This window comes from Miscanthus floridulus, chromosome 12, assembly GCF_019320115.1.
Source record: "Miscanthus floridulus cultivar M001 chromosome 12, ASM1932011v1, whole genome shotgun sequence".
NCBI lineage: Eukaryota > Viridiplantae > Streptophyta > Magnoliopsida > Poales > Poaceae > Miscanthus > Miscanthus floridulus.
Window position 1 is genome coordinate 29,143,329 of NC_089591.1, and position 26,236 is coordinate 29,169,564.

At 44.2% G+C, this 26,236-nt stretch overlaps 3 protein-coding genes across 4 annotated transcripts; 1 reads left to right on the top strand and 2 right to left on the bottom strand.

The window, feature by feature from the left end:
- Positions 1–1,504: 1,504 nt before the first annotated feature.
- LOC136496370 (protein DETOXIFICATION 16-like) lies at positions 1,505–6,359 on the top strand. Of its 2 annotated transcripts, none has more exons than XM_066492031.1 (9): positions 1,505–1,709; positions 3,767–4,032; positions 4,130–4,674; positions 4,758–4,844; positions 4,919–4,975; positions 5,068–5,306; positions 5,450–5,568; positions 5,672–5,758; positions 5,854–6,359. In XM_066492031.1, exons 2-9 carry the CDS (start codon positions 3,784–3,786, stop codon positions 5,911–5,913), a joined length of 1,443 nt encoding a protein of 480 aa, XP_066348128.1. In that variant the 5' UTR covers positions 1,505–1,709; positions 3,767–3,783; the 3' UTR covers positions 5,914–6,359. The 2 variants fall into 2 exon arrangements, with proteins under 2 accessions (XP_066348128.1, XP_066348127.1); XM_066492030.1 differs by having other exon boundaries at positions 1,506–1,709; positions 3,761–4,032; positions 5,854–6,358.
- Positions 6,360–11,395: 5,036 nt separating this feature from the next.
- On the bottom strand, positions 11,396–11,728 carry LOC136495649 (uncharacterized). The gene has a single exon (XM_066491527.1). The coding sequence runs from the start codon at positions 11,726–11,728 to the stop codon at positions 11,396–11,398; it is 333 nt and encodes a 110-aa protein (XP_066347624.1).
- A 4,653-nt stretch (positions 11,729–16,381) lies between these two features.
- On the bottom strand, positions 16,382–18,224 carry LOC136497643 (large ribosomal subunit protein uL29w-like). The gene is made up of 4 exons (XM_066493485.1): positions 18,090–18,224; positions 17,872–18,007; positions 17,615–17,771; positions 16,382–16,598 (listed from the first exon to the last, which is right to left on the bottom strand). The coding sequence occupies exons 1-4, from the start codon at positions 18,091–18,093 to the stop codon at positions 16,524–16,526; spliced, it is 372 nt and encodes a 123-aa protein (XP_066349582.1). The 5' UTR covers positions 18,094–18,224; the 3' UTR covers positions 16,382–16,523.
- Positions 18,225–26,236: the final 8,012 nt, after the last annotated feature.

A 26,236-nucleotide genomic window follows, 5' to 3' on the forward strand; every position in this document is an offset into this window, starting at 1 on the left:
TGAACTATTTGAAAATTTTAATCTTGTCTAGACATGTTTTAAAATATATAAGTCATAAAAAAATTTCAAACTCAAACATGAAATTAATTTTAGAAATATTTTTCTGAAATAGAATTTTGAATTTTTATTCTTGAAAACAGAACAAAATCTATTATTGTCTTCATTGAATTTTAGAAATTTATTTTCCACAATAAAAATTATGCAATGACTCATGCCTCCAAATCGAGTGCAAGGGGATCCAAATCCTCTTTGCAGAATGGAGGGTTGCTCGTTCATTCAATGATGCCGTTTTGTGAAGTCAACTTACATGGTCAACATAATTTACTGGGGACTCAACTTATACTAGAAAGAAACAGTTTTATTCGGAGTGGTGAATTCCTACAATTCAAATAGTTTTAGAGGAGTAAAAAGAACTAAAATTTTGTGAAGTCGCTCAAGGGGAGAAAGTGTCTTTTTAGTAGTGAACAGGGGCGAACATAGCGGTGGGTCGGGGGGGGGGGGGGGGGCTTAAGCCCCCCTACCTATATCGGAGCAGTGGAACCACTTGTGGAGTCCCCATAAATTTTTAGGTAAAGTTATATAGTGTAGGAGGGGCTGAGACTTAAGATCGAAGCAGCAATGTTGTTCAGCCCCCTAAAATATTTTTTGGATCCGCCGCTGGTGGTGAAACTGTATTGTTCTTTTTTTACATAGTTTTAGATTATTTTAGAGCCCGTTTGCATTCTATCAATTATAATTTATGCACAATTATAATTAAGCTAATATGATTCTATATAGAATATATTTGTATATTATTGTTAGTCATATAAGAAAGATACTTATATGTTGCATTTCTATTATAGGAAAATGAATTGAAGAGTGTGTTATAAATTGGAGAGTAGAAACATAGCGTGGTGATCTATAGGATCAATTTCTATCTCCTACCATATGAATTTAAGATAGGCTTATATGTAAACTTGAAAAAGTTGTGGAATATCAAATTCTAAACCAAATAGCATAATCCATTAAGACCCATTTGATCCTTGGAATTAAATTTATTCTAATAAATTATAATTTAGTCACATATTAATTAATCTAATATGGTTGTACATGGAATATATTTGTATACTATTGTTAAGCCATGCAAGAAAGATGTTTATATATTGCATTGCTACTATAGGGAAGCGAGTCGAAGATCATGCTATAAGCTGTATAGTAGAAATATAGCATGGTCATCTATAGAATCAATTTTCATCTCATATCCTATAATTTTAAGATATAGTTATATGTGAACTTTGAAAAGTTATGGAATCTTAAATTTTAAGCTAAATAGCCTAATTCAATAAGTGGATTCCAATTTCTCCGAAATGAAGGAATACATGGCAGTTGGCTATATATATAATCAAATAAAACTTTTGTGGCCAGATGTGAAATGAAAACCAAATACAATTTGGGTAGAGCGGTGGGGTATTGCCGTATTGCCGTATTTCGTCAGAGCCTCGTCGTCGTGGGCGTAAAAGCCGCCGCCTCCAACCCCTCGTAAAGACCACCCGTTTCCTCCGGAGTCCGTAGCCGCTTGCCCGGTTCCCAGCTTCGCGCGTGGCGCACCCCGCTCCAGCTCTCCTCCTCCTCCTTCGACGGGCACGGCCGCGAGCCGCCTTCGTCCTGGCCACAGCGGTGCGCGCTCTCCATGGCGTCCTAATTAGCCGCAACGCCGCCCCGTGCCTGCGGTATGGTTCTTGCACTCCTTTCTTTTTTCAATCTTGCCGGGCCGGCAGAGATTGGCCTTACTCATTTGTCGCTTTTTTGGATTAATTAATTAAGCATCTAATGGGACTTTCTTCATACTGTAAGCACATCTGAATTAGGAACCGCCGCTGTGTGTAAATAAATGAAACAGTAGAAGATTGATGCATTGGAATGATTTTCACTAGTCTCTAGTGCGATGTGCTTACTTTTGCAGCTCACAACCAAATCCCTGCTTAGTTTCGATTCATGCGTTTTTTAGTGGCATTGGATCTTGCGGCATTCCGTGATGTGGTCTGCTAAGCTTACTCATCAAGGGCTGATATATGGAGCAGCTCGAGATTGGTCAGAGTATCTTTCAGAAAAGATATTGTTCTGAGGCGTCAGACTCTGAATTTGTCGCTGCGTGCACTGGACTAGGATGGTTCTGATTGATTTCATTATCTTGGAGCATACTCCTAGATTGGTTTAGATTTGTTTTTTAGGATAACCTTTTCGACTTTTGACTTGTAGTGCATATCTCTTTGCTCACTAAATTGATCTACTGCATTGAAAGTGATATTTCTGTCCTAATTGAGTTCTTCTATAAGATAATTGAACTTGCCTGCCAAGCTAGCTTCTTCTTTCCTCTGCATTTCCTCAGTGCACTTGACTTCAATATTCAAATCTGGACAGACGTTAATATCCCTTAAATTCAATTTGTGACCTAAGTTTTGAGGACACTTCTTAAGTTTTACTGTCACAGTAAAAATGATGGCTGAATAATGTTTTTATAATGCTATATGTTTACACGTACCATGCAAAATAATGGCATAAAGTTTCTTCTTGATTTTGTAAAGATGGGGACACATTATGAAATTCTCTCAACTACTCCCTCCGTTCCAAATTGTAAGTTGTTCGGGTTTTTCTAGATTCATAGTTTTACTATGTATCTAGATATAGTATATATCTAGGTATATAGTAAAAATGATGTACCTAGAAAAGCCAAAATGATTTATAGTTTGGAACGGAGGGAGTATTTATTTTTATCATAATGGGAGTTTTGCTGTATCCATACTCCGTAGTAGCCCTGAGATTGAAGACATCACAGTTCTTTGCTCTGTTTGTGAAAGAGCGGTGTTTTGATAATCCTCTGCACTTAATTCATTTTGATTTTTTTAATTTACCTAATCCAATTCCTATTAAATCATTCTTCAAGGGCACTGTGTCCTTGGAAGTGCTTTTGTATATTGTATATGAAGTGGCTCATATAACATTACAGGTCAAAGACAGGAAAGAGAGAATAGGAACAAATATGAAATTTGGACATCTGCACTTGGAACCAGATTAATAAGAAGCCTACACCTGCTAATGGTTCAGATTAGTTTGAACAGTCCAAAGCTGAGGTTTTCCCATATTGATCCCAATGAATAACAACCCCCCCCCCCCCCCCCCCCCCCTCGTTTCTAACCACAAAAAGGCAATGATCTGTGATTATTCGTTACCTGGATTCCTGGAACTTGATTCTTTACACATGTGCTTGTATCTTTCAATCATCATTTAGTTAGTTGCAGAAGAAAAAATGGCTTTTGCATCCTAAATGAGCATGCATTATTTGTGCTTAGCTGTCACTTTCACATATCTCCATTGGATAGGCTGCTCTCTCACATGCTAACTTGGGTGCCAAGCTCCTTTAGTCTCCAAAGTGTTTCCCAAATTCATTTGCCTGCTATATTCTAATTTTTTTGAGCTGCATTAGTTGTCCCTATAAATTAAACTACATATTTGTTCGGCGACATTTTTTAATCTTTTTTCTTCCAATAAGTCTATCAGATGAGGTCAAACATTTGTTCTGTCCTGCTTGTTTGCCAGTGTCAAACTTGGCTGCCAAGGTACTGCCTTTGTTTTCTTCTGGTTTCCTCAGGACTTTTGGACTTTCCAGCCTTTATAAGATTGACCACATTGACTGATACATTGTTGCACATTCCTTGCTCAGTTCAGCCTTTTTAAGATTGATCTCGTCGATTTGACACATTGTTTCATACTCCTTGTTCAGAAGCAGGGTGTAAAGTTTTGTGTATGATGCCAAGCATGGATGAACCCCTTCTTGGCAATGGTGTTCTTAAGACCAGCGGGGTGAGAGAGAGCCTGGTAGTGTCCGAGGTCAGAAAACAACTGTACCTTGCTGGGCCACTCATCGCCGCATGGATCCTACAGAACATTGTCCAGATGATATCTGTCATGTTTGTCGGTCACCTTGGTGAGTTTGCCCTCTCCAGTGCCTCCATTGCCACCTCCTTTGCAGGTGTTACTGGCTTCAGCTTATTGGTATGTTAATGCAAACTCAAGACATTTCTCATATGCTAGACCTGAACGATTATATGGAGTTCAATAGCAGAGTCAACTGTTTGTTTCATCATTTCAGTCTGGCATGGCGAGCAGCTTGGACACACTGTGTGGGCAATCGTTTGGGGCAAAGCAGTACTATCTTCTTGGCATCCATAAGCAGAGGGCCATCCTTGTGCTCACTCTAGTGAGCCTTGTTGTTGCAATTATCTGGTCATACACTGGCCAGATCCTTCTACTCTTTGGTCAGGATCCAGAGATTGCAGCTGGGGCAGGGAGCTATATCCGGTGGATGATTCCCGCGCTATTTGTGTATGGTCCACTACAGTGCCATGTCCGGTTCCTGCAAACGCAGAACATCGTCCTCCCGGTGATGCTGAGCTCAGGTGCCACAGCACTGAACCATCTGCTGGTGTGCTGGCTGCTGGTGTACAAGATTGGTATGGGCAACAAGGGTGCTGCCTTGGCCAATGCCATCTCATACTTAACCAATGTCTCAATCCTGGCAATTTATGTCAGGCTTGCACCAGCCTGTAGAAACACCTGGAGAGGGTTCTCAAAGGAGGCTTTTAATGACATACCCAGCTTCTTGAGGCTTGGTGTTCCATCTGCGCTGATGGTTTGGTGAGCTTTCAAATCCCCTAGCTCACAGATGAATTTTTCGATTTGTGTCATCTCTAATTTAACTGGATCCTACATGCACACAGCTTGGAGTGGTGGTCATTTGAGCTCCTGGTACTTCTTTCTGGACTTCTCCCAAATCCAAAGCTTGAGACATCAGTTTTGTCTATTTGGTGAGTTAACTTTGTATGTGACACTTTCAATTTGATTTGCCCTTTCTTGGTTGTGACTCTTCAATTTCCTGCAGCTTAAACACAGGCTCTTTAGCGTTTATGATCCCTTTTGGGCTTAGCGCAGCCATAAGGTCAGACTGAACAGATCAGGCTCTTTAACTTTACCATGTCATGTTGATCAACTGATTCTTGTGGCACTGATATGTTTCTTTTGCCCCTATAGCACCCGTGTTTCAAATGAACTTGGTGCTGGACGACCCCATGCTGCCCATCTGGCTACCCGTGTGGTCATGGTGCTGGCTATCGTGGTTGGCATATTAATCGGACTAGCTATGATTTTGGTGCGCAATTTATGGGGATATGCATACAGTAATGAGGAGGAGGTGGTGAAATACATCTCCAAAATGATGCCAATACTAGCTGTGTCATTCTTGTTTGATTGTGTGCAGTGTGTTCTTTCAGGTAAATGGACAGCGAACCCATTTCCTAATCTTTTGCGTTGATCTGTTTTTATCTCTGTGTATATTATGAACTGCATTTATTTCTTTTGGAACATTATCACCTAGATCATGACTCACAACAGGGGATTGTTGATATTTTCCCAGGTGTTGCTAGGGGCTGTGGGTGGCAAAAGATTGGTGCTTGTGTTAATCTTGGTGCATACTACCTTATAGGAATTCCAGCTGCCTTCTGTTTCGCCTTTCTGTACCATCTAGGCGGAATGGTAATTTACTACCTGAACCACCCTTAAGAAGTTCTAGTTGAACATTTATTACTCTATCAGGTAGAAAAAAAGAACTCTCTAAACTATGGGTTTAAATGTCTAGGGACTTTGGCTGGGAATAATCTGCGCACTCGTCATACAGATGTTATTGCTCCTCACAATTACTTTGTGCAGCAACTGGGAGAAAGAAGTAAGCAAATCAACCTAAACTTATTGCGTGCAAATATATTGTTTCGCTGGCTTTTCCATTTTGTTAATGTGGCAGGCTCTGTTTTTTTGCTTCAGGCTTTGAAGGCAAAGGACAGAGTATTTAGTACATCCCTACCAGCTGACATGACGACATGATATTCTCAAGATACACAATTTTTTTTGGAAGGAAATGCCCATGAAACTTCGACAAGGAACTTATGAAGAATTTGTTGTTCAGAGTCAGGGCTTTTCTCTATGCCATCAGATGACGCTTGGGTCTAGTAAAGTTCCCGGGCAGTCTGTTTTGGACTTTTGGTCAAAACGGGGAATACAACATAACTAAATGTTTTTTTTAATTTACAAGAAATAGCAGCATTATCTCATGAAATAACAATGCCTTTCCCCCTCTTGGTTGTTGATGTAAGAAAACTGAGACACGAGCTGTTTGGTTCTACCGTTGGTAACGCAAACATAAATGATTTAAAGCTGCGGATGTTACCGGTGGGACATACGATCGAACTGATTTCATTTACATTTGCGTTGCTGTGGAACCAACCAAACAGCACGGAAATGTCAAATTTGATTATAAATAAGCTGCATTGTCTATTTTGTTAGTCGCTAAATTCTCACTCTCGGAAGTAGCAGAATTCTTACTCTTATCGAGAGATGATGACACTAGAAGTTGAGATAATTTTCTGGTTTACTTCTCAATGCCATACCAATCCGAGGGGTTGGAGATACATATTTATAGGCTGCTAGTCAGCCAAGCATATGCCAAGATGCTGGTCTAAGATGCTAGTCTAAGATGCTGTCCTAGATGCTAAGATGATGTCCTCTAGATGCTATTCTAAGATGTTGTCCTAGATACTGTCCTCTAGTCTAAGATGCTGTCCTAAAAATATAAATACCACAACAGCCCCACAAAGACCACAACACATCATTCTCTCCCTAAGTCTTGTGCGTCGTCTTGTGGGAAAGTTGAACCATCCCAGTCCTGGAGCAGAGCTCAAGGAACTTGATCCTCCCAAAGGGCTTGGTGAGCAGGTCCACAAGCTGATCCTTGGTGTTGATGTAGCTCGCCTTGATGCTCCCTTCCTCAAGATAGCCTTGGATGAAGTGGTATCTCACTCGGATATGCTTGCTGCATTCATGGAAGACAGGGTTCTTTGCCAGGGCCAGAGCGGACTTGCTGTCCACCCTGAGCTCCACCGCTCTAGTGTCTCTGCCGAGGAGATCACCAAGCAGTCGAGCGATCCAGAGCGCCTGAGTCGAAGCGGTGGAGGCCGCTATGTACTCGGCCTCGCAGCTGGACAGGGCCACCACCTGTTGCTTGACCGACTGCCAGCTAACGAGGCACTTGCCGAGGAAGAAGAGGATCCCGCTCAGTGCTCTTGCTGGTGTCGATGTCACCGGCGTGGTCGCTGTCGCTGTACCCTGATGAAGTGTGCCGCCCCAGGGCACCTAGGGTAGTAGAGGCCGTGGTCGAGAGTCTCCGCAACGTAGCAAATGATCCTCTTCACTAGCCTGCTAGTGCTCCGTTGTCGGTCGCTGCATGAACCTGACTAACATAGCCGACGGAGAATGCCAGGTCCAGCCGTGTGTGGGCGAGGTAGCGAAGGCTCTCCACAAGACGCTGGTACTAGCGTAGCTGTCCACCTCCTCCATCGTGCTGTCGCGGCTCAGCTTCAGCCTCTCCTCCATTGGAGTGAGAGCTGGGGTTAGCCCAGCTAGCTCAACGACTCGCTTGGCGTAGGCGGTCTGTCGAAGCGTGATCCCGGAGTCATCCTGGTGCACCTCGATTCCCAGGTAGAAGGAGAGAGGCCCCAGGTCACTCATCTGGAAAGTGACCTTCATCTCTTCGTTGAATGCCGCCACCTCCGCATCCTTGGTGCCGGTGATCACCAAGTCATCGACGTAGACACCCACCAACAGAGCATTACCTCCACTGCCTCGTCGGTAGATGGCCGCCTCGTGCGGGCGTTGCTTGAAGCCCATCCCCTTTAGCGTGGAATCCAACTTGGCATTCCACGCCCTCGGTGCCTGCTGCAAGCCATAGAGGGTCCTTGCGCTAGGAAGAGCACCTTGCCCTCCTTGTCGGGGATCGCAAATCCTGGCGGTTGGTGCATGTAGACCTCCTCCTTCAAGTCACCAGTTAAGGAACTGCCGACTTGACGTCCATGTGATGAACACGCCAAGCCCTCCTAGGGCAGCTAGTGCAAGGAGGAGTCGCACGGACTCCATCCGTGCCACGGGAGCAAAGGCGTCATCGAAGTCGACCCCCTCCCGCTGCATGAAACCTCATGCCACCAAGCGAGCCTTAGTGCTTGACGATGGCACCGGCTTCATCCCTCTTTAGCTTGTACACCCACTTAAGGGTGGATCGCACGGTGACCACTGAGGAAGGTCAGCAAGCTCCTAGGTGCGATTCTTCTCAACCGCATCCATCTCCAACTGTATAGTGGTGTGCCATGCCGCGTGTCTCTCGGCCTCTGCAAACGACCAAGGCTCGTCGTCGTACGCAAGGTGCAACTATGCCTCTAGGTCATGAGGCACCGGTTCCAGCACCGGCTGGTCGCCGAGAAGGTTCTCCATCGTACGATACCACAACGGCTCGCCGTCGTGGTACGTGTCGATGCGCTCCTCGTCGTGAGAGAGCGGAGTAGCAAGCTCAACCGGGCCATGCTCGACACGAGCTGGTGGTGGAGTAGACGTGCCCGGAGTGGTGCCTGTCGGTGCTGGAGTGCATGGCGTTGTCGGCTGTGGTGGAGCCGGCGAAGAACTCATCGCAGCCGAGGTCCCGGCTAGAGAGCGTGGTGCTGTCGGAGTAGCAGGCGCCGGGGTCGGTGGAGGCTCGGGGACTGGGGTAGACACGCTCACCGAAGAAGAGCCGCCTACTCCCCTAGCTCCCTCGAAGTGGATATACTCGACAGTGAAGTCGTCGTACGTCGGAGCCGAGCCGTCGTCCACCGCCTTGTCCCATGCCCATCCTCGCCCTTCATCGAACACAACGTCGCACGCCGTGCGCACACGCTGTGTCTTCGGGTCGAGGATGCGGTAGGCCTTCGAGCCCTCCACGTAGCCGATGAACACTCCCGGAGTGCTCCTGTTGTCGAGCTTGCTAATGTGGCCAAGCTCCTTGGCAAACACGAGGCAGCCAAAGACCCGCAAGTGGGAGACCATCGGCTTGCGCCCATGCCAAACCTCGTACGGCGTCCTGCCGTCGAGCACCTTGGTAGGCGAGCGATTGAGAATGTAGATGGTCGTCACCACCGCCTCTCCCTAGAAGACAGCTGGCATCCCCCTCTACTTGAGGAGGGCATGAGCCTTCGCCACAACCGTCTGGTTGCGCCGCTTGACGATGCCGTTCTGCTGTGGGCTGCATGGCGCGGAGTAGTGGCGCTGAATGCCCTCGTCAGCGCAGTATGACGCGAATTCAGCTACCGTGAATTCGCCACCGTTGTCGGTGCACAGCACGCGTAGCTTGCGGTCACACTCCGCCTCTGCAGCAGCCTGCGCGCACCTGATGGCGTCCGCAGCCTCTCCCTTGCTACCGAGGACCATCACCCACATGTAGCGGGAGAGGTCGTCGACGAGCAGTGGGAAGTAGCGTCGTCCTCCCGGTGTGGCCGATGTCACCGAGCCACACAAGTCCCCATGCACAAGCTCGAGCCTCTCCTTGGCTCGAAAGCTAGCCTGCTATGGAAAGGGGAGTTGCCTCTGCTTTGTCAACACGCAGACATCATAGAGCTGCTCCACATGGTCGAGGCACGGTAGGCCTCGCACCATCTCTGTGGCATTGAGCCGCTTCAGGGCCTCAAAGTGAAGATGCCCGAAACGCTCGTGCCACTACCACGCCTCGTCGTCCCGACAAGCAGCGAGACAGAGGGGTTGTGCCACTTGCACGTTAAGGACGTAGAGTCGATTTGCGCTTCTGGATACCTTGGCAAGAAGGCGACGATGATGATCCCAAATCCTCAATACTCCATCCTCAACCACCACGCGCGAACCATTCTCATCCAGCTGTCCCAAGCTGATGATGGAGTTTCTCAACGCGAGGATATAGTAGACTTCGGTGAGCTAGCCTGTGCTCACCTAGACATGGTGGTGAAGATGACGGAGCCGACGCCCTTGATCTCCACGCCAGAGGCATCCCTAAACTTGACGGAGCCTCAGACGCTAGAGTCAAGCTCGGATGAAGAACTCCCGTCGACCGGTTAGGGTGGCGCCTGGTGTTGAGGCACCACCCGTCAGTCTTGTCAGTTGCTGGAGCTATCGCCGAGGAGGGCGTGTGCTTTTGGCTCGTCGAGGTGGAGGAGAGCCGCTGCGGCCGGTGTCCGCTGGAGGTAGCTTAATGCTTGCATGTGCCATGAACAGAGCCGGCTCCTCCTCCTCCGCCTGTGCGACGTGGGCCTGAATACTGTCGTGGCTGTCGACAGTCCTTGACCCAATGGCCGAGCTGGCCGCAGTTGCGGTAGGCGTCGTCTCGTGCCGGCTTGTGCCTGCCGGCAGCGTCGCCCTAGGCGCCTCCGTGGGCATCACCCTCGGCACGTCCTCGTGCCCTAGCCTAGGCATCTCTGCGCGCCTTGCATGGCTTGCCATGCTTGCGGCCGCCTATCGCGAAAGAAGGCTCCCCCTTCTTCTGATCACTTTGGCTGGCAAGCCACTGCTCCCGAGTGAGAAGGAGCTTCCCGCCAGTGGTGATGGGCCCCGAGAGAGACTGTGGCTCATCGCTGTCGACGACCTTGAGGCGACCTATCGCCTCCTCGATCGACATCATGGAGAGATCCAGCAGGGACTCGATCGAGCGAGCCATCTGCTTGTACTTCTTGGGGACACAGCGAAAGAGCTTTTTGACAGCTCTCTCCTTACCGTAGGTGTCATCGCCGAACTGCACCATCTTCTATAATAGAGTGTTGAGGCGGAGAGCAAAGTCATCAACGTCCTCACCTGGCTTGAAGGCCAGGTTCTCCCACTCCTTGCGAAGTGCCTGCAGTGTGGACTTGCGGGCGCGGTCGCTGCCGATGTGTGCCGCAGCGATGACGTCCTAAGCCTCCTTAGCAGTCCGCTTGTTGGTAAGCGAGAACTGTATCTCAGGCGGGACTGCAGCGATGAGGGCATCCAGCGCCCGTCGATCTAGGTCATAGTCGACGTATCGGACTGCCTCCCACATGTGCCGCACCTGGAGCTTTACTCTCATCACCGTAACCCACTCGACGTAGTTGGTCTTGGTGAGGGTAGGCCACCCACCGCCAGGGACCGACGTCCCTGACAACAGCCTGAAGCCCGTGGTAACCACTAGTACCGAATCCGAGGAGAGAGAGCCACGCTGCCTGTGAAGGCCACACTCTCCATCGACCCATCGGTACCGATCTGAGGAGAGAGAGCCACGCTGCCTAGTGAAGGCCGCGCTCTCCATCGACCCGTCCACCACCAGTTGCCATGCGCGCTTCCTCCAGGAGCGCCACCGGCGTGTCCGCGCTTGTCTGGGCTTGCCGCCACGCTCGTGGGCATGCGCGGCTGCCCCAGAAGCGCCACCGCCGTGCGCGCCTCCTCCAGGAGCGCCGCCAGCGCATCCGCGCCTGTCTAGGCTGCCGCCACGCTCGTGGGCATGCGCGTCTACCCACTGCGCCACCCGCGCTCACGCTACCTCCCTCTCTAGCAGCTCGAGGTCCGCGTCGGTGGTGTCATCAGCGGAAATGGAGCCGTCGATGCTGCCGCGTAGAGCCTTGACCTCTGCCGCCGCCGCACGCGCTGCATTCGCCGCCGCCGCACGCGCTGCATTCGCCGCCGCCGCTGCTTTTGCCTCCGCTCTGGCTGCTGCCAGCTCCGCCGCTGCCAGCCTTGACGCCCTTGCTGCCGCAGCAGTGGTCTTTGCCGCCGCTCGCTCGCGTTCCTCTACCGCGGCAAGTTTGGCCTCTTGCCGACGCCGCGTGCTCGAGGCGACCGAGCGCTGAGACTGCCCTACGGACATGACACGCTACCGGGGGGCTGCTACGTGGGGAGAGGGTTGCTTCAGATGAGCTGCTGCGTAGGGGAGGAGTGAGCAGGAGCGCCCGGAAGCTGCTGCTCGTAGCTGGGGCTATTGTGTGGCTGGGAGAAGAGATGAGCAGGAGATGCTTAGGCTACAGGATAGTACGGCTCTAATACCACTTGTTAGTCGCTGAATTCTCACTCTTTGAAGTAGCAGAATTCTTACTCTTATCGAGAGAGGATGACACTAGGAGTTGGGACAATTTTCTGATTTACTTCTTAATACCATACCAACCCGAGGGGTTGAGGATACATATTTATAGGCTGCTAGCCAGCCAAGCATATGCCAAGATGCTAGTCTAAGATGCTGTCCTAGATGCTAAGATGCTATCCTCTAGATGCTATTCTAAGATGCTTGTCCTAGATGCTGTCCTCTAGTCTAAGATGTTGTCCTATGCTGTCCTAAAAACACAAAGACCACAACTAGCCCCATAAAGACCACAAAAGCCCCACAAAGACCACAACAGCCAAACTTATCCATCATATTTGAGTTGATCATGGAATAATTGAATTACAGTGAGGTATTCGCGGATTCGCCCACTATCTTTTTTTATGTAGCAAGAGAGATTAAAACTTTTCCTTTTTCATCCTTGTTATTTACATCATGTGTTTGCCAATGTGCACACAACACAAAGCTCAAACCAGCTTGTATTAGCGTCCTTGTAGCCAATGATTTGGCATCAGTTTCTGAGTAATGGAGATCACTTCCATGGTTCAAAAAAAAGCTCAAACCAGAGTGTGTCCTTAATCCTTATATAGGGGTAAAAATGTCAACTCCAGTGGACCTCTCTCATCTGGATCCTACCATTCTTTTGAGGGTCAAAACTGCAAAAATCAGTCTCCAACCATCCCCACCGCCACCGGATGAGAGCCCTCATCCACCACCGCGCACCCTGTCGAGAGAGATGGAGTGTACCTGCCGGACCCATCGCACCGTCGCGTGGCAACGGTGGATCCTATGCAGCTACGAGTCGCATCGGCCGGAGCAGCACCTGTAGCACACACGCTGGCCGGCAGGAGCAGCAAGCACCGTCGCCTGGTAAAACCGAGTCGCCATCTTGCAGGGCTGAGCCAGTCGCTCCGTGGCTAAGCAGCAAGCGCCGCACACGCTGTAGCGGAACCTTGCTGCCTGTGCTTGGCCATCTCCTATCCACGAGCGAGAGAGAGAGAGAGAGAGAGAGAGAGAGAGAGAGAGAGCAGGGAAGTAGATAGATAGAGCGATAAGGGAGAAAGGGAAGACAGGTGAACATACAAGGAAAAGAGAGTGAGAGATCAGAGAAGAAGATTCTTTTGGTGGGGACTATGCTTTCTGTAATGATGTTTTTTTGTGAGGCTTCCTGTAATTGAACATCTCGTGTTAATTTTGAGGCAACGTAGCATTAATGAGTTGAATTGAAAACTGGTTAATTTGTTAGTTATAAGATATATGAATTAAACAGAGGTGGGTGAAACGTGAAAATAGGGAGGCAAATATACAGGCTTGTTCAGGCTGGCCTGAAAAATAAGCCAACCGGCTAGATCGTTGTGAACAGTGCTCCGCATGAGTCGGCTGGCCAGCACTAGCCCAGCCAGCTCAGCCAGCCAAACAGGCGCATAAGAGATCGTTTGGAGTTCACAGCTAAATAGGGGGTGAAGTCTAGGCGCTACTTTAAAGGATAAGGGATCATAATTTAGGAGTTCGGTTGGAAATGCTTACATGCACAGTCAATGCACTCGTGAAAACTGTGAAAGTCAAATTTTGCCCAGAATTATTTTAGTTATGAACTTATGACGAAGCTATCAGACTTACCTCAATTGAGATTTTATTTACAATGTCCACGGTTCACCTTTGACATCAAACCACGGATCAAACTCTGCGAGAGAACTTTTTTTAATAAGGCCAGAGAACGTTTTGGATACAATAGTGAAGGGCCTTTTTTTGTTTTGACTTTTTCGGTGGTAACACATTCACAACCATTGCGTATGTTTGCCCAAGTGTGGTATGCAGACGGCTGCAGAAGCACAAAAGATGATCTTTTGAGGTGAATAGCGCAAGGAATCGACGGAGGACTTTCTAGTTCCCAGACCTGTTGGATATACAGAACGTCTAGTGGTGTCCAGTATTCTAGTTCTGCAAATATACTTCTATGAGCACGTTCGGCTGATCCAGTTTCAGCTTGTTTCAGTGTTTCAGTTTATTCTCTCTGACAGAATACTATTGAATCAACCGAAATCAGCTGAAACTGTATCAGCCGAACAGGGTGATAGATGTTCTGTACTCTAGTTCTTTCGAAGAAACTATAGATGTCTGTGCAGACATGACAATCCAGTTAAATGACAAATTCTGCAAATACACTAACTTAATGGGAATAAACAATTATTCATCATTTATAAATATATAAAAGTAGGTCTATCTATCAGCCTGTTCGTTTCGGCTGAATTGACTTATAAGCCATGGGTTGAAAGTACTGCTGACTGGTTTGGTGTAAGAGAAAAACACTATTGGCCGGCTAATAAACCAAAGCTAGATAAAAGCAGTTACATGCTGCCGAACAGGCTGAGCACAAGCACACATGACTGAAGATGTATCTAAATTGCGTGACTAATTAGCAATTTGTTTCAGACATCCTCACATTCATGGCATAAACATAGACACAAAAGGACATGCTATTTACGTCATTGGCATTCCGTCGAACACCTCCTATGCGCTTTGGATATTGACGTCAAGTCCAGCGTTGAAGGTGATCATGGTGGGTGCTGCCGGTGCAGTGAACGCTACCGGAGATGGCCCAGATGCCCGCCTCAAGGCCACCTTCCGTAGCTTCTCCTGCACAGCGCGGCAATCAACAGGACGGGGCATGGTGTTGTGAACAGACAGACAGCATCACTAGTGAAACAGTTTTCTTTGGCTTCAGTTCCATAGAAAGCTAAAATTATTTTCAAAAAATATTTGGAAAAAGTCTACTTAACTCCCCCCTTCATACATGGTCTACTTCCACCCCCCAACTATGAAATCGTCTGTTTTACTTCCTGAATTTTCCAAAACAATCTATTTTACCCTCGGACGGATTTTGACAGCAGGTTTTGCTACAGTAACAACAGGTTTGCTACAGTACAGTGGGTTTAAATTTTTTTATTTTTGGTAAATCTTTGAAAAATAACAGTAAATCATAGAAAAATCATAAAATAAAAAATCTAATTTTGTTGGACTCCACATGAGTAGATCTACATAGTGAATATATAATACGGTATGCTTTAGTACAAAATTTTTATTGTAGCCTTAGATTAATTGGAAAATCTAATTTTGTCTGTAATTAATTGAAATAATTCATAGCTGCAGCTTCTATGGTCCAATTGTGGTAAAATTTTTATGGTACGCTAATTATTGTATGCTTAAACTATAGTAAAAATTTCGTACTCATTGGACTATGTATAACTTAGTTATAGATAAATTCTAATTAATTACAGACAAAATTGGATTTTCCAATTAATTTAAAGCTACAAAAAAAAATTTATACTAAAGCATACCGTATTATATATTCACTGTGTAGATCTACTCATCTGGAGTCCAATAAAATTAGTTTTTTCATTTTATGATTTTTCTATGATTTTTCAAAAAATCACCAAAAATAAATAAAAAAAAGAAATTAAAAAACACCGGCACTGTAGCAACACACTGTTGTTGTAGCAGACCCGCTGCTACTGTAGCAACCCGCCGTTGAAAACCGCCCATGGGGTAAAATAGACGGTTTTAGAAAATTCAGGGGGGGTAAAACAGACAATTTCATAGTGGGGGTGAAGTAGACCAAGTATGAAAGATGAGGGAGGGGTGAAGTAGACTTTTTCTAAAAATATTTGGTAAAAACGGCTTTTCAAAGAAGATAGCATAGACAAACAAATAAAGACCCTGTTCGGTTTACCCCATAATCGACTTCTTTGACTTCTTTTTTCAGCCGAAACAGTGTTTCTCTCACAATAATTCAACCGGAACCATATTTTTCAGTTAGTTTTAACCAAGTTTCAGACCAGCGAACAGAGCCAAAGACTCTATTCACGCCAAAAGAAAAGAAGTATTAAGGAGCTGCGACTCAGGCCCCGTTTAGTTGCCAAAAAATTTTGCATAGTAACTGTCACATCAAATCTTACGGCACATACATGGAGTACTAAATATAGACGAAAAAAAAAACTAATTACACAATTGGTCAAGAAATCACGAGACGAAACTTTTAAACCTAATTAGTCCATAATTAGACACTAATTACCAAATACAAACGAAATGCTACAGTGAGCCAAAATCCAAAATTTTTTGGATCTAAACGCACCCTCATTTTATTTGAGGGGAGATGGATTTTGAACTGCTGGAGTTCATATACCTTCCCCAATATAGCAATTTTATGGGGATGGGAGAGATTATTAGGAACTTCTGCAGATGCTCTGACCATTTCATCATTTAGAACAAAACTATTTTACATATTGGCTTCTGCAGATGCTTCCAAGACTTCTGCAGATGCTTCGTCCAACTTAGTGTTCAATGCACGTAACAAGTGAACAAACTCCATCCCTATTCATTCCACAAATCGTATTGATCAAGAGGAAACTGAAAATGGAAAGCACATTTCAACGAGCAAAAAGTATGCATTTTTCATCATGCAGTTGATCAGCTACATTGTACTTAGATTACGAGAGATGTGCGATACATCAAATTCAAGGAATTTCTGGGCAAATCATGACAGGATAAAGCATGTTCTTTCACTAATCTAGGCCTTGATAGTGTACTTCCTCATGGGGAAATACTTCTCACGCTTCTTTTCCCTCTCGGTCTTCAAGGAGAGCTGAACAGCACCAACACCAAAAGTCAATAAACAAGAAGATCCAAGATCGGTGTATAGCTTGATAAATTACTTCAGCTACTAGTGCACATTACACTAGTGCAGATAGCACACAACATTCTATTCACTAATCAATTACACCATCAGTCCAAAAACAAACATGTCACTCTAGGACCATCCAACAAACATGTCATTATAGCTACTACCACTGAAGAGCAACAGCTAGACAACTAGCAAATGAAATGTAAACCCTACAGAATATGAAAACTAGCACCAAGGTGATTGGACTAGAAATTGCTAATAGCAATTAGCACCCCATGACATGCAAATCAGTCAATCTGAGACTGACAATGGCAGCTTGAACAGGGCCAATGGCAGCTTGCAACGATGCACTTAGGCAAATGCAATAAAAAAATGTGCTCCCACTAGCATTTATTAGCAAAGGAACATATTTATGGAATTGGAATACAAAATATACAATTACATCAACTAACAAGCACCCAAGCTTTGCACAAACCCCTAACCCATTGGGTCATTTTATTCTACAATAAACCTATCTTTAGTCAAACCAAGTAAATATGAAAGCTATACACAATTAGCACTGCACCAAGTTGATACCAAATACAGAATCACTATCCAAACTAAAACTTCATGGTGTTCATTCACAAGTAAAAATAGTAAATGGCAGAGGCAACCAATGAAACTATAATCACTACTACTACTATCTAATACTGCTTCAACAATCGACATGAAATTACCACTGCGACTACGCGTGAATGTATATGTCATACAAATCGTCTGAACCATTTTTAATTAACAGAAGCACCTTGGCACTCAACAAGATCAATTCGACAACTCAAAGTAATCACAAGAGTTACAGTACAAAACGAATCTTAAACCCTAAATATCAGCTAGCCTCACAGCATTGGTAGAACAATCAAATAGGCGCTTTCAGCAAGGAAAGAGAACGCATCAATTGCGGACGCATTAAAGTAGACGCAAGGAACGTGAGTATATACCTGGTGCTTGGTGAGGCGCCTGCGAATAGCGCGGGTCTTCTTGGGGCGGAGGTCGAGCGGGAGCAGCTTCTTCTTCTTGTACGCCTCACGCAGCGCAGACTTCTGCTTCTGTGAGATGACGGTGAGCACGCGCGCGATGGAGGTGCGCACAACCTTGCTGCAAGAGAGGAAACCACAGATCCACGATTCGAATCAGCTCGAAGCAAAGCCAGTATGACAAAAGAGGAAGAAGGGCGAGAGAGCCGTCAGGCACACACATCTTGGAGAGCTTGTTGGGAGCCCCGCCGGTGACCTTGGCGACGCGTAGGAGGGAGAGCTCCGACTTAAGCTCCTTGAGCTGCGCCTGCAGATCCGTCTTGCTCTTTCCCCGCAGCTCGTGCACCTTGATCCGGGCTGCGATCCGAAAACAGAAAGGTCAGATCCAGAGGGAACACGCGAGGAGAAACGACGGTGACCAGAGAGTTGAGGTGCTTGCCCATCGCGAGTGACGACCGGGCTTCCTCCGGCGGCGGCTGCGGCGAGTGAGGATATGAAAAATGGAGGGACGAAGCAGAGGGGGGAGGCGGCGGCGTGTGGGTTATATATGTGCCTCCAAAAACCCCGTGGGAGAACCAGGAAACCCTAGACCTGTTGTGGGGCTCGAGCCGGGCCGAATGGGCCTTACACAAGGCCTCCCTATCCGTGTTACAAGTGGTTGTTTGGTTCTCTAGTCGCTTCTAAAAATTCATATTACATCAAATATTTAGATACTAATAAGAAGTATTAAATATAGATTAATTATAAAATCAATTACATAGATGGAGGCTAATTTGCGAGACGGTTTCTTAAGCCTAATTAATCTGTCACCAGCACATGTTTACTGTAGCATCACGTTGTCAAATCATGGACTAATTAGGCTTAAAAGATTCATCTTGCAAATTAGTCACAAGTTGTGCAATTAGTTTCGTAATTAGTCTATATTTAATACTACATGTATATGTCTAAATATTCGATGTGACAGAAATTTTAGAAGGTACCGCAGTAACCAAACTAGGCCTTATCCTTTTATATCTATCTATACTATAAAAGAGGGTTTGAAAAATACATGTTGCCTGGAAATTCCTACCCACCCTATGTTTTAACCCTTAGATGTGATTTGAGATCTAGATCCAAGGGATAATAAATGTTATTACCTCCTAACAAGTGGGCCACATCTTACAAAACGTAGATTCTTACGTTCCTGCCATACAATTCCGTCGCCGCTCGCTGTCTTTTTTCACCGAAACAAAAGTCTACCCGCCCACACCTCCGACATCAGGCACACGGGCAGACGGAGGCCCACGTCTCCCATATAGTCCGATCTCCTGATCAATGCCTTGTCCTAACGTGATCAATCACCTTGTCCTAACATGGTCATCTGCCGCAAGCGTCACGGTCATCAGGTTCCCGCGGCATAGAGTCAGCGCGTTCTTCCGAGCTTCCGCATACAGCACGCTCCGTGAACGCGTGTCCACTAGCAGCTTCATCTGCGGGTCCCCAGCGACTGGTGCCGCCTTCTGTAGCTGCCGACCTGCCAGACACCTACAACTCTTTGCCGGAGACATTAGAAGATTGATTACTGCAGGTATAATTTTTTTTTGTGTTGATATGATCTAATCTAATAAATAAAGATTGATTACGATCTTAAAAAGAGAGGATTAATATAATATGTGTTGCATGTTTATAAAATTATTATGACTTCTCTTGGAACTACAGATTTGTAGAAAGAAATCTACTCTTTCTGACCTCTCTTTCAACTATAGATTTCTAAAAAGTAATCTACTCTTATCCGACTTGCAAGTTGCACTCTTTGAACTACATATTTCTAAAAAGTATATACTCTTATCCGATTTGCAAGTTGCAACTAAACTTCAATTGGATGTACCTCTCTTTTAACTGCCTGTTTCTAAAAAGTAATCTATTTTCCATCTAACTAAACCTCAATTCCTTAAATTTTTGTTCGCTTGGCTCTATAATATATTTCCAGTTTATGCATTTATCTTTAATTTTTTGTTTCACCATTGCTTTAAAGTTCATTGATTGCAGTGCTCCATATTAACAATATAAACAAGACAACCTAAACTTTGTTATGGCTTCGACCACAAGACAAGATGGTAATCTGACCACAACATCAGATGGCAATATTCAAGGTGTTATGTTATTTGTTTTTTTTATAAATAAGTCTATTGGGAATATTTATTTCAAAATCAATTAACCTTTTTGAATATTTGTTAGAGGATGAAGGCTCTTTTCGCTTGTCTTATAATTCATACTTTTCAGCTTGTTTTTCAGCCGGAACAGTGTTTTTCTCTCACAATAAATCAACCGGAACAATGTTTCGGCTTGTTTTTTTCAGCGAAACGAACAGGGCCGAAGTCGGCTTGGAGAATATAAATTCAATAGGATGTAAAAGGAAACGTGAAGCGCAAGCTACTGATGTAATGAATTGTGATAAAGATGTTGAAAGACGGGCTAGAAATCGAGAATATCAGCGCGACTATCGTGCACGGTTACGGGTTAAGGCTGATGGTAATAAAAAAAACCTGATCCTAGGTTTGATTTTAAATTATGTTACTACAATACTATTATATGTTATAAATGTGTAACAGAATATATTGATAATAGTGCTAGGTTTGATTTTAAATTATATTACTACAATACTATTATATGTTATAAATGTGTAACAGAATATATTATAATGTGAAATAGAACATTCTTGTGTGTTGTCTAATAATAAAGAGGTAGAAAGATGGGCTAGAAATCGGGAATATCAACGTAACTATCGTGCAAAGTTAAGGGCTAAGGCCAGTGCTAACAAAGAACATCATCCTAATCCAAACATGATGATAGCAAACAACACATGTTTGATATCAAATTTGAAATATTACTGCAGTACTATTATATGTTATAGATGTGAAGCAGAACACACTAAAATGTGAAACGGAACATACTAGTGTGCAGTGTAATAATAAAGATGCAGAAAAAGGGATAAATTTTGGGTCCAATAATAAGAAATGAAGAGGCAATGTAACGGTTTCTGGTGTTGATAAGGAGCAATATCTATCCAGAAAGCGCAAGTACCAACGTTGGTACCGTTCTAAAAAAACTGGCTACAAGTCGTATGTTATTTTCCATCAAATCAATAAGCTATCTAGTGTGTTGGCTCACTTAACATTATTTTTTGTAATATTTTAAAATTTTCGGTACAAGTTGACAATTCAAGTGAAGATTTTGATTCTAGTATTTGGAACCAGAAGATACAATGCATAGAATAGAAGTAAAAAAATTACTCTTTAAAACATTGTTCAACATGAAAAAACATTAAATTGCATTATTAATATATATTGAAAGTAAATAACTTCTTGCAACAGAAAATGATTTAGATCAAGAAAAATCTGAAGAAGATCTACCAAACATTTATGAGGATGATGAAGCAAGAGTATTTGACGACAAAGGTATTCACCTTCACTTATGCACTCTTAATTTCCCTAAAAGATGAATTTGCAGGACAAATGAATAAAGATTTAACATATATGCAGATTTCAATTATGAATATTATCAAGAACCTATGTCAATGCCAAATTGCTCAGATCCTTTTGACTTTGTGTACGCGAATCTTCCTGAGAGGCTGAGACCCATCATGTATTGAAAAAGTGCAAAACTGTTTTTATTGTCGCACAATGAGGTTTGAAGGTGAAGGTCCTGCATTTTGTTGTCGGAACGACTGGGTTAATATATTTATACCAGAGGTGCCAGATGAACTTCGTCGATTGTTCACAAGTATTTTAGGATGAAAAGTATTTTAGAAGAAACATTCGTTACTTCAATTCACACTTTTCTTTCACCGGTATAGGGGTTTCCATTGATCGTAGTTTGGCAACACGAAAGGGTACTGGTATTTATACATTTAAAGCTCATGGCCAAATATATCACAAGTTGGATCAACTTGTGCCTGGTGTTCGGGGACCACACCACATGTAGTTGTACTTTTATGACACAGATGAGACTATGCATCATAGGATCAAAAGGTCTCCACACCTTGATGCTCATGTGATCCACACTATATTGGACATCATGCAAGAGAATCCATATGTTTCAAGTATTTAAGAATGTTGGCACTCTTACCAACTTGGATTGCTACACTATTGCGCTGAATACAAGTATTTTTGTTGACCAAGAGAAGATATAATGCGCCTGCAAGGGAACAAGTTGTTGCTATATGGTTTGATGGAAATGACCCACAACAAAGGTTTGACCGTAGCATAATTATTTATGGTAAAGAAAATCAACCTCATTATATAAGGTCGTACTATGGATGCTATGATCCATTAGCATATCCTCTGTTCAACCCTAATGGTGAAACTGGTTGGGAGGATAAGAAGATATTATATCAAGACTCACCTCCATCAAAACCAAAAGAAGAAATATACTAAACGTGTACTAAAAGGTGATTTTTTATCTGCATAAACAAGTTTTTTCACTCAAAAATTCAGTTAACAACCAATTTTAAATTTTAATACTTTTCTATAGGCCCAACGCTTATTGAACTCAATGATGTCTCAGAAATGAATATTCATGAAGGTCAAGGTTTTTTTCTTTGCAACATTATTTTCTATTTTAAATATTATTAGTTGTTCTCAAATTGATTATGTTAGTTTTAATAGAAAATGTTCAAAGGGACGACAATGTTAATGACAATGAAGGTGTAACTGATAGACAAGGTAAAATATATTTTAGCCAATCAATAAATTCAAAATAGAATGAATTCAATAAATTCAATATAGAATGATATTTAATCTATTTGTTGTTATGAATAGAAATTACAGAGTCACGGCGATACATTAGTGCTAGGGAATATCTATGTTTTAGGCTACAGATTCGTGAAGGAGAATTTAATATCATGTTTCATGGCAGAAGGCTTTTCTAGCAATGGGTCGTTGATATGTATGTGAAAGTGGAGTCAATGCGTTTAGACTGGTACTCAAAACCAGGCGCATCAAGATCTAATCCGTGCTGATCTATACCAGGTTAGATGTTTTTGAGTAAAAAGGGATCGGAGACAAGAATGTTTGTTTTTTCTATTTTCAATAGAAAGGAACTACTAATATTTTTTTAATTCATATTCATTAGGGTCTTCTAGACACTCTCGCCGCTAGAGAAGCCCTGTGCGTCACATGCTGGTCTTAGAATTGTACTATCGAAAGATTTCCTAGGAAGCGACCGTGATGTACATTCAAGATTTATGGATGCCATGGCTTTGGTTACTTGATATGGAAAACTAGATTTTTTTTGTGACAATGACATGCAATCCATATTGGGATGAATGTCGGTGCAGGACCCACAGGATACCCCGCAAAGAAGGGAGAAGAACTAGTCTAACTTAGGATTCTTCCCCTATAATTTTAGTAGTAGTATTATTCTGTAATCCTACTAGGAACTCTTATTGTAAATCGACTAGGACTCTGGCCTCCTAACTATATAAAGGAGGGCAATGGCTCCTTGGATCGGGAGTTCAGAGAACAATTGTACAACACAACACTTTACAATCAATCCAACGCAAAGGCTAACGCCGACTGGACGTAGGGCTATTACTCGATCAGAGATTGAGGGTCTGAACTAGGATAAATCGACTGTCTCTTACGTTTAGCATCGAGTTCTGCATACGCTGAAGCCCGAACATACTGCCTCGGGGACCCCCATGGTAGGCTATCGGTGGTCAAACATCGACAGCTAGCACGCCAGGTAGGGGATTTCGGTGACTTTGCATCTGAGAGCTCGATGGACCTTGCCAACATGATCTTCTCGAAGGGATCAACCTTCATCTTTGGTTCATGGATTTGCGAGGCAGGTGACGATGGCAAGCTCCAAGGACATCTCCTCGAAGATTTAGATCATCATCGTGACTTTTCCATTTCGGCGACAACGACAGATTAGCTTGCCGGAAGATTCACGTAGCTCATAATGTCCAATCCAACTCGGATTTCGTGACTTCACGCATCCGATTCAAACTCAAGTTCTGTTTCCGAGACGAAGTCTTATCTGAGTTCTTTTGGAAAACCGAGTTCTTTTCTGATAAAGCTCCAAAACATGACATCAACCTATCAAGAATACTACTCGGAGTACACTCAGAGTACTTCAAAAAAGTCGGGTCCTCTTCCGTTTGGACTCCACAACATGGCAACATCTTATCAGACATGGCCCGAAGGATCCACCTATCCCGTGCTTAGAATGCCGCTGAAGGGAGCCCAGGAAGGTCTCGTTTTAACTATAACATCTCAAGACTGCATCGTCCTTTTGCCAGGTTCTGTTCCTGAGGATGACGACACCCAACTAGTCGATGATACAACAACAACAACTCTACCCTACCAAGAAGGAGACTCGATCTATGACCTTGAAACCTCTACTGAAGTTATCAACAGCTCTAGTAGTACGGAAATCAACGACGATGATAGAACAACTCACGCTAGAGAAGTATTCATGATTCACCATCCTCGATCACCATTGATTCCCCCAGAAGCACCCGACGTTAGGTCTTCAGATGAATCTGAATCCAACATATCACCATTTATCTAGGGGCACGATGGTGAGACTGAGAGTCAGAGGCAAGCGGGAGAAAGAAAGAACAAATTGAAACAAGGACGTCAACGCTGTGCTAAGCAGCGAAAGGACACTTAGATCAAATATGAGTCAGATCTAGTTGAGTACAACAGAAGAAAATCAGAGCGAGAGGTCAAAGAAGGACGAGCAGCAAATACACCCTACGATAAGATCTGAGAAGCACTAGAAGAACTCAGGGCGACTTCACATCCCAATGAAAAACAAGAACAACTTTGGGACTTCCTCCGGTCAACAGTCCTAAGGACGCACGACGGAAGGGCCCGCTCAAGACTATCAGACAGGTCAACATCTCATGAACAGGAAGATCAAAATCAAAGAAAGTCCGCCTTCGAGAGACTTGGACCAAGCGGAAGTCACAACAGAGAAAGTAGAAGAAATCATAATAAAAAAGACTAGGTCGTACAAATAAGGAAAGCCAGAAGCAAAGCACCCACAAGGACAGCTACGCAAAACTACTCTCACCGAGACAACAGTTGGCAAGAAGGGGGCGCTGAATCAGAATACACAGAAGCCAGAACGCACGATAGATTCCCCTATTTTACAAACAGACTAGCTTCAATACGACTACCTCACAAGTTCAAACCAGTCCAACCACTCCAAGTACGATGGCAAGACTGAACCAAAGCAATGGCTCAGGATTTACTCGCAATCGATTGAATTGGCCAGAGGAGACGATGACATCAAGACCTTGTTCTTTCCCATGGCCCTAAAAACCATGCCCCTTCAGTGGTTTGACAAATTAAATCCAGAATCAATCAGAAATTAGGAAGACTTGCAAAGAGCTTTTTTGTGAAAATTTCATGGGAATTATTACACATCCAATCATCCCACGTAGAGTTAAAAGGACTCAAGCAGAAAGGAGGGGAAAGTCTAAGAAATTACTATCGACGATTTGGCGAACTACGAGCTCAAGTACATGACATCACCTAACTGAGAAGTAATCGAAGCTTTCTCAGCACGGAATCATGGCTAGGTGGCAATTTCAAGACTTCTGCAAAGAAAACCCAAGAAACAATGAAGAATTCATACGAACAGTGGAAAAGATGATTACTGTAGAGGAAAAAACAAGAGAAAGATTCCTGGATAAAAACAATAAAGACTACCCGGACAGGCAAATTTCTCGAAACAGCAGACATCAGGAGAGAAAGCGTGGTCCAGACAACACAGTAGCAATGGCTAACAAATCAAAGAAGTTTTCAAAACCCAGAAGATATGATGACATTGAGAACATACGTTGCCCCTTGCACTCCAGTGGAAAACACACCATCGGAAATTGCTACACCTTCAACGAAAGATACACAAGAAAAGATAGTAAGGGGAACAATAAAGAAGACAATCAGAAAAAAAGAAGACAACCATGAAAACAAAGGATTCAAAAAATCTAGGGGGACAGTGGTAGTAATCTTTGCCAGAGTTCCAGATTCCAGAAGCAAACATCAAGAAAAGCTAGCGTTACGAACCATCATGGCGGCAGAACCTGCTACACCAAGATATCTCAATTGGTCAGAGTACCCAATCCAATTTTCAAGAGAAGACCAATGGACCAGCATAGGAAACGTAGGCTATTACCCACTAGTTCTAGATCCAACCATTGCCGGTATGACTGTTACAAAAGTACTAATCGACGGAGGAGCCGAACTAAACATCATTTTTTTAGAAACTCTAAGGAAGATGGGACTACAACTCGCTAGGATGATCACACCAATGAGCACGCCTTTTTATGGCATAGTACCCGGCAAGGCAGCAATGCCACTTGGACAAATCACCCTACCGGTTACTTTTGGGACTCCCTCGAACTACTATACAGAATTCATCAAATTTGAAGTCACGGACTTCGATTCATCATATCACGCAATCCTCGGGCGCCCAGCACTAGCAAAATTCATGGCAATACTGCATTATCTGTACATGTTGCTTAAGATACCAGGGCCTAACTGGTGTTCTCTCTCTTTAGAGTGATCTAAAGCGCGCATTTGACTGTGATGT

Bases quoted from the DNA above. Each gene is read 5' to 3' on its own strand.
- LOC136496370 (XM_066492031.1), top strand. From the start codon at position 3,784: ATGATGCCAAGCATGGATGAACCCCTTCTTGGCAATGGTGTTCTTAAG. The intron at 4,675-4,757 runs GTGAGCTTTCAA...ACATGCACACAG, and splicing joins CCATCTGCGCTGATGGTTTG to CTTGGAGTGGTGGTCATTTG. The intron at 5,759-5,853 runs GTAAGCAAATCA...TTTTTGCTTCAG, and splicing joins GCAGCAACTGGGAGAAAGAA to GCTTTGAAGGCAAAGGACAG.
- LOC136495649 (XM_066491527.1), bottom strand. From the start codon at position 11,728: ATGTCCGTAGGGCAGTCTCAGCGCTCGGTCGCCTCGAGCACGCGGCGT.
- LOC136497643 (XM_066493485.1), bottom strand. The intron at 17,772-17,871 runs GTGTGTGCCTGA...CCTCTCTTGCAG, and splicing joins CCCAACAAGCTCTCCAAGAT to CAAGGTTGTGCGCACCTCCA. The intron at 16,599-17,614 runs GTATATACTCAC...GGTGCTGTTCAG, and splicing joins GGCGCCTCACCAAGCACCAG to CTCTCCTTGAAGACCGAGAG.